Consider the following 13,838-nt stretch of genomic DNA (forward strand, 5'->3'; position numbering starts at 1 on the left):
TTTCTCCCGCTCTGACTCTTTCTCCCGCTCTGTCACTATAGCAGCACCAGCGATATCCAACGGTGACTGTAATTCTGAAGTCCGTAGACGATGTTAATAATACTCTATTGCAGTGCTTGACTTGGACAGGAACTCACTGGGGCTGAGTTCCGGCACCTCTTATACAATATTAGCTCAACAGTATGATGGAGCTCCTGCACCTAAATACAAACAGTACCGGCACCCAAAATGAGGATCGAGAGTTCACCTCCAAATGTCTACTGTTTGAGCACATGTTCCTCTTATAGAATATTAGCTCAAAAGTATGATGGAGCTCCTGCACCTAAATACAAACAGTACCGGCACCTATTTCAGTCCAAGTCGAGCACTGTTCTATTACAGTAGTTCTGCTTCAACAAAATGGCTGCCCAATGTTTAAGATTAGCTGAATCATGGTTTAGAGAAATAGTCAATAGAAGATATAGATATTGGCTTAAGTCAACGAAACAGGCCAGTTTCAGTCCTTACTCTGGATCTGAAAACTCCAACGGCATTAAATCAAAGATGGGCTACTTTGATAACAGTAGCTACTTAGGGTTATTATGTGACATCTGAATGACTTTATTTATTATTTACCTGAGTTAAATGTGACACTAGAGGCCTCAACGTGCTCAGCCACAGGAGCTGTTCTGTCACGCCACCACAGGACACTAATGTCCCTTTTCCACCGAGGGGTTGTGGAGAGGGTCGGGGGACTGTAATTGAAGTGAAGCTCGCATCCGCTACAAGACCATGGTGCTTGCCTACGGAGCTGTGAGGGGAACGGCACCGCAGTACCTCCAGGCTCTGATCAGGCCCTACACCCAAACAAGGGCACTGCGTTCATCCACCTCTGGCCTGCTCGCCTCCCTACCACTGAGGAAGTACAGTTCCCGCTCAGCCCAGTCAAAACTGTTCGCTGCTCTGGCCCCCCAATGGTGGAACAAACTCCCTCACGACGCCAGGACAGCGGAGTCAATCACCACCTTCCGGAGACACCTGAAACCCCACCTCTTCAAGGAATACCTAGGATAGGATAAAGCAATCCTTCTCACCCCCCCCCTTAAATGATTTAGATGCACTATTGTAAAGTGGCTGTTCCACTGATGTCAGAAGGTGAATTCACCAATTTGTAAGTCGCTCTGGATAAGAGCGTCTGCTAAATGACTTAAATGTAAATGTAAATGTAAGTGACGTTGCAGTGTTAAGTGTGCGTGAGAAATGTGGCCTTCATTATGTTAGCTTGCTGTGTGGCGAGAGAGGAGAGGTTGTTGTTGAAATCTGGGTGTCAGAGAAAAAGTACCAGCAGCAGATGGTTTAAGAAGGAAGACAAAATGCTTCAGTTTGTGAACTGAAGTAGAAATCATATGTTGCGTTAACGTTTCTGTCTTGGTGTTGTGGGGACTCTCAGGGCATGTTCATCTTGTTTATGGGCTGGCTTGGTGTTGTGGGGACTCAGGGCATGTCCATCTTGTTATGGGCTGTCTTGGTGTTGTGGGGACTCTCAGGGCATGTCCATCTTGTTATGGGCTGTCTTGGTGTTGTGGGGACTCTCAGGGCATGTTCATCTTGTTTATGGGCTGTCTTGGTGTTGTGGGGACTCTCAGGGCATGTCCATCTTGTTATGGGCTGTCTTGGTGTTGTGGGGACTCTCAGGGCATGTCCATCTTGTTATGGGCTGTCTTGGTGTTGTGGGGACTCTCAGGGCATGTCCATCTTGTTATGGGCTGTCTTGGTGTTGTGGGGACTCTCAGGGCATGTCCATCTTGTTATGGGCTGTCTTGGTGTTGTGGGAACTCTCAGGGCATGTCCATCTTGTTATGGGCTGGCTTGGTGTTGTGGGGACTCTCAGGGCATGTTCATCTTATTATGGGCTGGCTTGGTGTTGTGGGGACTCTCAGGGCATGTTCATCTTGTTTATGGGCTGGCTTGGTGTTGTGGGGACTCTCAGGGCATGTTCATCTTGTTTATGGGCTGGCTTGGTGTTGTGGGGACTCTCAGGACATGTTCATCTTGTTTATGGGCTGGCTTGGTGTTGTGGGGACTCTCAGGGCATGTTCATCTTGTTATGGACTGGCTTGGTGTTGTGGGGACTCTCAGGGCATGTTCATCTTGTTTATGGGCTGGCTTGGTGTTGTGGGGACTCTCAGGGCATGTTCATTATGTTGTGGGGACTCTCAGGGCATGTTCATCGTGTTGTGGGGACTCTCAGGGCATGTTCATCATGTTGTGGGGACTCTCAGGGCATGTTCATCTTGTTTATGGGCTGGCTTGGTGTTGTGGGGACTCTCAGGGCATGTTCATCTTGTTATGGGCTGGCTTGGTGTTGTGGGGGACTCTCAGGGCATGTTCATCTTGTTATGGACTGGCTTGGTGTTGTGGGGACTCTCAGGGCATGTTCATCTTGTTTATGGGCTGGCTTGGTGTTGTGGGGACTCTCAGGGCATGTTCATCTTGTTTATGGGCTGGCTTGGTGTTGTGGGAACTCTCAGGGCATGTTCATCTTGTTTATGGGCTGGCTTGGTGTTGTGGGGAATCTCAGGGCATGTTCATCTTGTTTATGGGCTGGCTTGGTGTTATGGGGACTCTCAGGGCATGTTCATCTTGTTTATGGGCTGGCTTGGTGTTGTGGGGACTCTCAGGGCATGTTCATCTTGTTATGGGCTGGCTTGGTGTTGTGGGGATTCTCAGGGCATGTTCATCTTGTTTATGGGCTGGCTTGGTGTTGTGGGGACTCTCAGGGCATGTTCATCTTGTTATGGGCTGGCTTGGTGTTGTGGGGACTCTCAGGGCATGTTCATCTTGTTATGGGCTGGCTTGGTGTTGTGGGGACTCTCAGGGCATGTTCATCTTGTTATGGGCTGGCTTGGTGTTGTGGGGACTCTCAGGGCATGTTCATCTTGTTTATGGGCTGGCTTGGTGTTGTGGGGACTCTCAGGGCATGTTCATCGTGTTATGAGCTGGCTTGGTGTTGTGGGGACTCTCAGGGCATGTTCATCGTGTTATGAGCTGGCTTGGTGTTGTGGGGACTCTCAGGCATGTTCATCGTGTTATGAGCTGGCTTGGTGTTGTGGGGACTCTCAGGGCATGTTCATCGTGTTCATGGGCTGGCTTGGTGTTGCTGAAACAGAACGTCCGTCAACTGTCTTTTTCTCTCCTTGTATTCTTCAGGTTTGATTTCTGCGCTATCGACTCCGAGAAGCGTCCGTCTGAGAATTTGGGTCAGGTTTTGTTTGGCGAGAGAATTGAGCCCTCTCCCTACAAGGTGGGTGATGTACACACACACACACACACACACACACACACACACACACACACACACACACACACACACACACACACACACACTTTAATATCCTGTTGGTATTACATTTCTAATCTCATTACAATGTTCTGCACCTTCATACCTCACTCCGAATGACCGACTCCCCCTTCACTCTGGTGTGTACTACCTGTACCTACATGCTAAATCAGGGAGAGGCAACTCTAATGGGGGTGGGGGCCACAAAAAAACGGAACTCCTCATGAGGGGGCTGCAGTTGCTCGCATGTCTGAGTAGCCACATCCATACCAACCCCGGATAACAAGTTTAGATTAGCTTACTGGATAACAAATGTAGCAATCTGAAATATGTTAGTTGGCATGGGCTAATTGGCTGACCATCACTGGCTGACATAACAAGAGAAAAACTGCTGATTCACAGCAAAATTAGAAATGTCACCCTGTGTATTCTACCGGTCTAACTCTCAGCAGGAAGTTGAGTAAATCATTGTATGTCTGTGTGTTGAAGTTCGAGTTCAAGAAGAAGGTGGATTGTAAGCCGGTGTGCACTAAATCCTACAACACCAACAAGCCAGAGGACAAAGCCCACCTGGACTTTCTGAAGAAAGGCATGCTGCTCAACTACCAGCACCACTGGTAAGATGTTCATACTGCTCACTACCAGCACCACTGGTAAGATATTCATACTGCTAACTACCAGCACCACTGGTTAGATGTTCATACTGCTCACTACCAGCACCACTGGTTAGATATTCATACTGCTCACTACCAGCACCGCTAACTACCAGCACCACTGGTTAGATGTTCATACTGCTCACTACCAGCACCACTGGTTAGATATTCATACTGCTCACTACCAGCACCACTGGTAAGATGTTCATACTGCTAACTACCAGCACCGCTAACTACCAGCACCACTGGTAAGATGTTCATACTGCTCACTACCAGCACCACTGGTTAGATATTCATACTGCTCACTACCAGCACCACTGGTAAGATGTTCATACTGCTAACTACCAGCACCGCTAACTACCAGCACCACTGGTAAGATGTTCATACTGCTCACTACCAGCACCACTGGTAAGATGTTCATACTGCTAACTACCAGCACCACTGGTTAGATATTCGTACTGCTCACTACCAGCACCACTGGTTAGATATTCATACTGCTCACTACCAGCACCACTGGTAAGATGTTCATACTGCTAACTACCAGCACCGCTAACTACCAGCACCACTGGTAAGATGTTCATACTGCTAACTACCAGCACCACTGGTTAGATATTCATACTGCTCACTACCAGCACCACTGGTTAGATAGTCATACTGCTCACTACCAGCACCACTGGTTAGATATTCATACTGCTAACTACCAGCACCACTGGTTAGATAGTCATACTGCTAACTACCAGCACCACTGGTAAGATATTCATACTGCTCACTACCAGCACCGCTAACTACCAGCACCACTGGTTAGATATTCATACTGCTAACTACCATCACCACTGGTAAGATATTCATACTGCTAACTACCAGCACCGCTAACTACCAGCACCACTGGTAAGATATTCATACTGCTCACTACCAGCACCGCTAACTTCCAGCACCACTGGTTAGATAGTCATACTGCTCACTACCAGCACCGCTAACTTCCAGCACCACTGGTTAGATAGTCATACTGGTTAGAGATCCATTCTCTGTTTTGTGAAACAGACACATCTAATTTTCCTCTGAATTGCGATGTGAACACACATTTCCCATACAGGAAGTCTAGAGTTCACAAGCTGGGATTCAACCCAGACTTCAGACACCTGCACTGACTCATGTGGCCAATAGGTGTCGAGCTTGGCTGGTATTGTCCTCTGACCCCATAGACACCACTGACCCAATCCCAAATAGATCCCTGAACATTAGGCAGTTGTGGAGACCTGAGAGGATGTGATTGGCATTGACCAGGGGTAGGTGACTAGATTAAACCTCTGACTGAATGTTGTCAGAGCGGATGGGAGGGTGGGTCAGAACATCATCATGATAATCATTTGTGCATTGCAAATTGACCATAACTAAGCCCAAAAAGAGATTGCATTTGAAAATAAAAAAATTGTATAACATGGTCACATTGATACGATTAAATATTTATATTAAAAAAAAACATTTTGGCTGAATTCCTGGTGATTTTGCTGGTCTTTTTTTGACCCAAATCCAACAAAACAAATACTAACTTTGGTGCCCCAAAAACCACTCTTGTTGCCGAGCGCTGGTATCCGATGTATGGTGAGACTTCCTCCTAGCCTATCAGAGGACAGGGTGGAGTTATTACCATATAGCTTACACCTCTCAAATCCAATCAGATCTCCACAAGTGTTTAGGGGTCGATTTGGGATTGGACCACAGTCTCAACCGCACACTGTCCTTAACCCTGTGTCTACCTCTCCTGTACCTCTGCTGTATAGTGGACAACATGCTGTATCCCTGTCTGTCTCCTGCAGGATAGTGGACAACATGCTGTATCCCTGTCTGTCTCCTGCAGGATAGTGGACAACATGCTGTATCCCTGTCTGTCTCCTGTAGGATAGTGGACAACATGCTGTATCCCTGTGTGTCTCCTGTAGGATAGTGGACAACATGCTGTATCCCTGTCTGTCTCCTGTAGGATAGTGGACAACATGCTGTATCCCTGTCTGTCTCCTGCAGGATAGTGGACAACATGCTGTATCCCTGTCTGTCTCCTGTAGGATAGTGGACAACATGCTGTATCCCTGTCTGTCTCCTGTAGGATAGTGGACAACATGCTGTATCCCTGTCTGTCTCCTGTAGGATAGTGGACAACATGCTGTATCCCTGTCTGTCTCCTGTAGGATAGTGGACAACATGCTGTATCCCTGTCTGTCTGCTGTAGGATAGTGGACAACATGCCGTATCCCTGTCTGTCTCCTGTAGGATAGTGGACAACATGCTGTATCCCTGTCTGTCTCCGGGCGGATAGTGGACAACATGCTGTATCCCTGTCTGTCTCCTGTAGGATAGTGGACAACATGCTGTATCCCTGTCTGTCTCCTGTAGGATAGTGGACAACATGCCGTATCCCTGTCTGTCTCTCCTGTAGGATAGTGGACAACATGCTGTATCCCTGTCTGTCTCCTGTAGGATAGTGGACAACATAGGATAGTGGACAACATGCTGTATCTCTGTCTGTCTCCTGTATAGTGGACAACATGCTGTATCCCTGTCTGTCTCCTGTAGGATAGTGGACAACATGCTGTATCCCTGTCTGTCTCCTGTAGGATAGTGGACAACATGCTGTATCCCTGTCTGTCTGCTGTAGGATAGTGGACAACATGCTGTATCCCTGTGTGTCTCCTGTAGGATAGTGGACAACATGCTGTATCCCTGTCTGTCTCCTGTAGGATAGTGGACAACATGCTGTATCCCTGTGTGTCTCCTGTAGGATAGTGGACAACATGCTGTATCCCTGTCTGTCTCCTGTAGGATAGTGGACAACATGCCGTATCCCTGTCTGTCTCTCCTGTAGGATAGTGGACAACATGCTGTATCCCTGTCTGTCTCCTGTAGGATAGTGGACAACATGCTGTATCTCTGTCTGTCTCCTGTATAGTGGACAACATGCTGTATCCCTGTCTGTCTCCTGTAGGATAGTGGACAACATGCTGTATCCCTGTCTGTCTCCTGTAGGATAGTGGACAACATGCTGTATCCCTGTCTGTCTGCTGTAGGATAGTGGACAACATGCTGTATCCCTGTGTGTCTCCTGTAGGATAGTGGACAACATGCTGTATCCCTGTCTGTCTCCTGTAGGATAGTGGACAACATGCTGTATCCCTGTGTGTCTCCTGTAGGATAGTGGACAACATGCTGTATCCCTGTCTGTCTCCTGTAGGATAGTGGACAACATGCTGTATCCCTGTCTGTCTCCTGTAGGATAGTGGACAACATGCTGTATCCCTGTCTGTCTCCTGCAGGATAGTGGACAACATGCTGTATCCCTGTCTGTCTCCTGTAGGATAGTGGACAACATGCTGTATCCCTGTCTGTCTCCTGTAGGATAGTGGACAACATGCTGTATCCCTGTCTGTCTCCTGTAGGATAGTGGACAACATGCTGTATCCCTGTGTGTCTCCTGTAGGATAGTGGACAACATGCTGTATCCCTGTCTGTCTCCTGTAGGATAGTGGACAACATGCTGTATCCCTGTCTGTCTCCTGTAGGATAGTGGACAACATGCTGTATCCCTGTCTGTCTCCTGCAGGATAGTGGACAACATGCTGTATCCCTGTCTGTCTCTCCTGTAGGATAGTGGACAACATGCTGTATCCCTGTCTGTCTCCTGTAGGATAGTGGACAACATGCTGTATCCCTGTGTGTCTCCTGCAGGATAGTGGACAACATGCTGTATCCCTGTCTGTCTCCTGTAGGATAGAGGACAACATGCTGTATCCCTGTCTGTCTCCTGTAGGATAGTGGACAACATGCTGTATCCCTGTCTGTCTCCGGGCGGATAGAGGACAACATGCTGTATCCCTGTCTGTCTCCTGTAGGATAGAGGACAACATGCTGTATCCCTGTCTGTCTCCTGTAGGATAGAGGACAACATGCTGTATCCCTGTGTGTCTCCTGTAGGATAGTGGACAACATGCTGTATCCCTGTGTGTCTCCTGTAGGATAGTGGACAACATGCTGTATCCCTGTCTGTCTCCTGTAGGATAGTGGACAACATGCTGTATCTCTGTCTGTCTCCTGTAGGATAGTGGACAACATGCTGTATCTCTGTCTGTCTCCTGTAGGATAGTGGACAACATGCTGTATCCCTGTCTGTCTCCTGTAGGATAGTGGACAACATGCTGTATCCCTGTCTGTCTGCTGTAGGATAGTGGACAACATGCTGTATCCCTGTCTGTCTCCTGTAGGATAGTGGACAACATGCTGTATCCCTGTCTGTCTCCGGGCGGATAGTGGACAACATGCTGTATCCCTGTCTGTCTCCTGTAGGATAGTGGACAACATGCTGTATCCCTGTCTCTCCTGTAGGATAGTGGACAACATGCTGTATCCCTGTCTCTCTCCTGTATAGTGGACAACATGCTGTATCCCTGTGTGTCTCCTGTAGGATAGTGGACAACATGCCGGTGACCTGGTGTTATGACGTGGAGGACGGACAGAAGTTCTGTAACCCAGGGTTTCCCATTGGCTGCTACGTCACTGAGGCGGGACGACCCAAAGACGCTTGTGTCGTCAACGTGAGTCCATTCATATCCTGTGTGTGGAGGTCAGGCCTCTGAGTCGGGCCATTTAAATTTTTTTAGTCAGTTAAACGTTTTGCTAGATAGACATAACATATTATAAGACATTATAAAGGCTTCTATTTGCTTATAACATGTTTATAAAGCGCATAACTTATGTGTTTCCTCGATCCAGTCTGACTTTAAGGACAAAGACACATTCTACGTCTTCAACCATGTTGACATCACCATTCACTATCATGTGGTGGAGAACGAGGCTGCTGGGGCGAGACTGGTCGCTGCCAAGATGGAGCCCAAGAGGTAGGAGGTCAAACGGGGACAATCCTCACTGTCACTTAGTCATTCATTGATGTGAAGTTAGAATCCACCCCTTAGGGTTTTCTAGCAATTCATTATTTACTTCACTCTCTAGTCTCCGTGAAATGTTCTCTCTTAGATAATGTGTGTTTCTACTCAAAGTAACGATGTCTCTCTTTAATTCACATCAAGTATTTATTTATTGTGACTTATTCTCTCCTCCTTCCCACCTCCTCCTCTTTTCCTCTTCTTCCTCCCCTCTCTTCCTCCCCTCTCTTTCTCCCCTCTCTTCCTCCCCTCTCTTCCTCCCCTCTCTTCCTCCCCTCTCTTCCTCCCCTCTCTTCCTCCCCTCTCTTCCTCCCCTCTCTTCCTCCCCTCTCTTCCTCACCTCTCTTCCTCACCTCTCTTCCTCCCCTCTTCTTCCACCGCTCTTCCTCCCCTCTTCTTCCTCCCCTCTTCTTCCTCCCCTCTTCTTCCTCCCCTCTTCTTCCTCCCCTCTTCTTCCTCACCTCTTCCTCACCTCTCTTCCTCCCCTCTTCCTCCTCTCCTCCAAAGCTATAAACACACCAAAGTGGAGGCCCCCGACTGTGCAGGAGGGCCCATGTACCTGAACAACAAGTTCAGTGGAGAGCTGAAGATCGGCTATACCTACTCTGTCCAGTTTATGGTATGTTTCTAAACCCCACAAACATTTGTAAATGGAAATGCCTCTGTCTGTGTGACTGACTAGGTTCAGTCTCGGGTTGCCTACGTGCTCTAACGCCGGCTAGCCCACTGAGCTAAAGCCTAGACATACGCTTGGGGAGCTAATGCGAGTGGTCAGGTCTCAGGAGAGGTTAGTCATGTGCTCTGTTCAGTGGGTGTAATATAAATGCCTGTGTTGTATCTAGGAGGACACAGACATCAGATGGGCCTCACGCTGGGACTACATTCTGGAGTCCATGCCTCACACCAACATTCAGTGGTTCAGGTGAGTCTCTCACACACACACACACACACACACACCTTCTGTCTGTAACTGTGTGTGTATTGTCCTGTCCCCCAGCATCATGAACTCTCTGGTGATCGTTCTCTTCCTGTCTGGTATGGTGGCTATGATCATGCTGAGGACTCTACATAAGGACATTGCCAGATACAACCAGATGGACTCTGTGGTGAGTCTGGTAAATCCTCCACAGTAATCTAGCTGATTGGTTTCCCTTCAGGTCCCACGGTCCCAGTCCGCCATGTTGGTTTCCCTTCAGGTCCCAGTCCGCCATGTTGGTTTCCCTTTAGGTCCCACGGTCCCAGTCCGCCATGTTGGTTTCCCTTCAGGTCCCACGGTCCCAGTCCGCCATGTTGGTTTCCCTTCAGGTCCCAGTCCGCCATGTTGGTTTCCCTTCCCACGGTCCCAGTCCGCCATGTTGGTTTCCCTTCAGGTCCCAGTCCGCCATGTTGGTTTCCCTTTAGGTCCCAGGTCCCAGTCCGCCATGTTGGTTTCCCTTCAGGTCCCACGGTCCCAGTCCGCCATGTTGGTTTCCCTTCAGGTCCCAGTCCGCCATGTTGGTTTCCCTTCAGGTCCCAGTCCGCCATGTTGGTTTCCCTTCAGGTCCCACGGTCCCAGTCCGCCATGTTGGTTTCCCTTCAGGTCCCAGTCCGCCATGTTGGTTTCCCTTTAGGTCCCACAGTCCCAGTCCGCCATGTTGGTTTCCCTTTAGGTCCCACAGTCCCAGTCCGCCATGTTGGTTTCCCTTTAGGTCCCAGTCCGCCATGTTGGTTTCCCTTCAGGTCCCAGTCCGCCATGTTGGTTTCCCTTCAGGTCCCACGGTCCCAGTCCGCCATGTTGGTTTCCCTTCAGGTCCCACGGTCCCAGTCCGCCATGTTGGTTTCCCTTCAGGTCCCAGTCCGCCATGTTGGTTTCCCTTTAGGTCCCACAGTCCCAGTCCGCCATGTTTGTTTCCCTTTAGGTCCCACAGTCCCAGTCCGCCATGTTGGTTTCCCTTTAGGTCCCACAGTCCCAGTCCGCCATGTTGGTTTGTGGGATGTGTCACATATGAGGGCTCTGTCGGTGTGACACTGGCAAGGGTTATCTAGTGCACACAAACACACAGACATGTCCCTGATGAGGAGTGACAGGGCAGTGGTCTGGTCTACTGGTCTGGTACAGACACAAACACACAGACATGTCCCTGATGAGGAGTGACAGGGCAGTGGTCTGGTCTACTGGTCTGGTACAGACACAAACACACAGACATGTCCCTGATGAGGAGTGACAGGGCAGTGGTCTGGTCTACTGGTCTGGTACAGACACAAACACACAGACATGTCCCTGATGAGGAGTGACAGGGCAGTGGTCTGGTCTACTGGTCTGGTACAGACACAAACACACAGACATGTCCCTGATGAGGAGTGACAGGGCAGTGGTCTGGTCTACTGGTCTGGTACAGACACAAACACACAGACATGTCCCTGATGAGGAGTGACAGGGCAGTGGTCTGGTCTACTGGTCTGGTACAGACACAAACACACAGACATGTCCCTGATGAGGAGTGACAGGGCAGTGGTCTGGTCTACTGGTCTGGTGCAGACACAAACACACAGACATGTCCCTGATGAGGAGTGACAGGGCAGTGGTCTGGTCTACTGGTCTGGTGCAGACACACAGAACCCCAACAACTGGCTCCAAGCTCTGATTGGCTTCAGCCAGCTGGTGGAGGCTTTGGTTATGACCTCGGGTGTGTGACCTTGTGTCCTCTCCATCTACAGTCTCCAGGAAAACTGATGGCAGATGTTCTCTAGGAAGGCTTGTGGGGGTCACTAGGGGTGACATGCATCTATATTACCCCCCCACCAGCACCTCTCACCCCTGACCCCCTCACCTACCAGTACTGTAGTCTCTATCTGTCTCTGTCTGAGATCAGTCATTATTTCAGCTACTCTGTGCCCTCAGCCCCTCCCCCTAGCGATCAGACTCCCTTCAGCACCTCCCCCTAGCGATCAGACTCCCTTCAGCACCTCCCCCTAGCGATCAGACTCCCTTCAGCCCCTCCCCCTAGCGATCAGACTCCCTTCAGCCCCTCCCCCTAGCGATCAGACTCCCTTCAGCCCCTCCCCCTAGCGATCAGACTCCTTCAGCACCTCCCCCTAGCGATCAGACTCCCTTCAGCCCCTCCCCTAGCGATCAGACTCCCTTCAGCACCTCCCCTAGCGATCAGACTCCCTTCAGCACCTCCCCTAGCGATCAGACTCCCTTCAGCACCTCCCCCTAGCGATCAGACTCCCTTCAGCCCCTCCCCCTAGCGATCAGACTCCCTTCAGCACCTCCCCTAGCGATCAGACTCCCTTCAGCCCCTCCCCTAGCGATCAGACTCCCTTCAGCCCCTCCCCTAGCGATCAGACTCCCTTCAGCCCCTCCCCTAGCGATCAGACTCCCTTCAGCACCACCCCCTAGCGATCAGACTCCCTTCAGCCCCTCCCCCTAGCGATCAGACTCCCTTCAGCCTCTCCCCCTAGCGATCAGACTGACAGGTAGCGTCACCGCGGCGACCAGCCTGCTCGTGTTCCAACCCTCTGAAGTCTATCACCGCTAATTGACAGGAGAGACCCCACTCCCTCATCTTCTCCCCCCTGTTATATCCCGCTGGGTTCCCCCCCTCACACCCTCCCTGTCCTCTCCTCATTTGGCCTGAACATTCTTGCTGTTTTGTGATGGTCTTTTTTATAGTGAGCGATGTGGTGATGAAGATGTTATATGGGATAAATCCACTTGAAAGTGAAACTAAGTGAAGGTGTCCCCCTCCTCCCTCTCTGCTGGTCGTGGCAGGAAGATGCCCAGGAGGAGTTTGGCTGGAAGCTGGTCCATGGAGACGTCTTCCGGGCTCCCAGGAAAGGCATGCTCCTCTCTGTCTTTCTGGGATCAGGAACTCAGATCTTCATCATGATGTTCGTCACTCTCTGTGAGTTCTGCAATCTACGGCTCTGTGTTTCTGTCTACCTGGTGTTGACTTGTTGGAATGCAAAAAACAAACCTTCTACACTTGTCCAGAACATTTATTTTGTCATTACCCAAAAACAAATTAGCAAGGTAGCATATAGTATAGAGGAAGTAGTTAGTACTTAGTTACTTCTACTCTGAAATTAGGACTAGTGTTTCACTTATTTAATGCATTAACTGAGAGTCATCTTAGTTATTTAATGTAGTCACTGACAGTTATTTAATGTAGTCACTGACAGTCATCTTGGTTATTTAATGTAGTCACTGACAGTCATCTTGGTTATTTAATGTAGTCACTGACAGTCATCTTGGTTATTTAATGTAGTCACTGACAGTCATCTTGGTTATTTAATGTAGTCACTGACAGTCATCTTGGTTATTTAATGTAGTCACTGACAGTTGTCTTGGTTATCTAATGTAGTCACTGACAGTCATCATAGTTATTTAATGTAGTCACTGACAGTTGTTTAATGTAGTCACTGACAGTCATCTTGGTTATTTAATGTAGCCACTGACAGTTATTTAATGTAGTCACTGACAGTCATCTTGGTTATTTAATGTAGTCACTGACAGTTATTTAATGTAGTCACTGACAGTCATCTTGGTTATTTAATGTAGCCACTGACAGTTATTTAATGTAGTCACTGACAGTCATCTTGGTTATTTAATGTAGTCACTGACAGTCATCTTGGTTATTTAATGTAGCCACTGACAGTTATTTAATGTAGTCACTGACAGTCATCTTGGTTATTTAATGTAGTCACTGACAGTTATTTAATGTAGTCACTGACAGTCATCTTGGTTATTTAATGTAGTCACTGACGGTCATCTTGGTTATTTAATGTAGTCACTGACAGTCATCTTGGTTATTTAATGTAGTCACTGACAGTCATCTTGGTTATTTAATGTAGTCACTGACAGTTATTTAATGTATTCACTGATGGTCATCTTAGTTATTTAATGTATTCACTGACAGTCATCTTGGTTATTTAATGTAGTCACTGACAGTC

The 13,838-nt window shown here is 48.7% G+C and overlaps 1 protein-coding gene across 3 annotated transcripts in view; it reads left to right on the forward strand.

Annotated features, from left to right (window-relative positions):
• Positions 1-13,838, forward strand: part of LOC135538102 (transmembrane 9 superfamily member 2-like) — a 36,945-nt gene that overhangs the window by 2,406 nt on the left and 20,701 nt on the right. For all 3 annotated transcript variants that reach the window (XM_064964088.1, XM_064964089.1, XM_064964087.1), the window contains exons 3-10: positions 3,190-3,283; positions 3,809-3,936; positions 8,426-8,555; positions 8,734-8,858; positions 9,411-9,522; positions 9,746-9,825; positions 9,901-10,009; positions 12,658-12,790. In XM_064964088.1, coding sequence (XP_064820160.1) covers positions 3,190-3,283; positions 3,809-3,936; positions 8,426-8,555; positions 8,734-8,858; positions 9,411-9,522; positions 9,746-9,825; positions 9,901-10,009; positions 12,658-12,790 — 911 coding nt within the window. The remainder of the gene's footprint in view (positions 1-3,189; positions 3,284-3,808; positions 3,937-8,425; positions 8,556-8,733; positions 8,859-9,410; positions 9,523-9,745; positions 9,826-9,900; positions 10,010-12,657; positions 12,791-13,838) is intronic.

The sequence above is a fragment of the Oncorhynchus masou genome, unplaced genomic scaffold, assembly GCF_036934945.1.
Source record: "Oncorhynchus masou masou isolate Uvic2021 unplaced genomic scaffold, UVic_Omas_1.1 unplaced_scaffold_908, whole genome shotgun sequence".
NCBI classification, from domain to species: domain Eukaryota; kingdom Metazoa; phylum Chordata; class Actinopteri; order Salmoniformes; family Salmonidae; genus Oncorhynchus; species Oncorhynchus masou.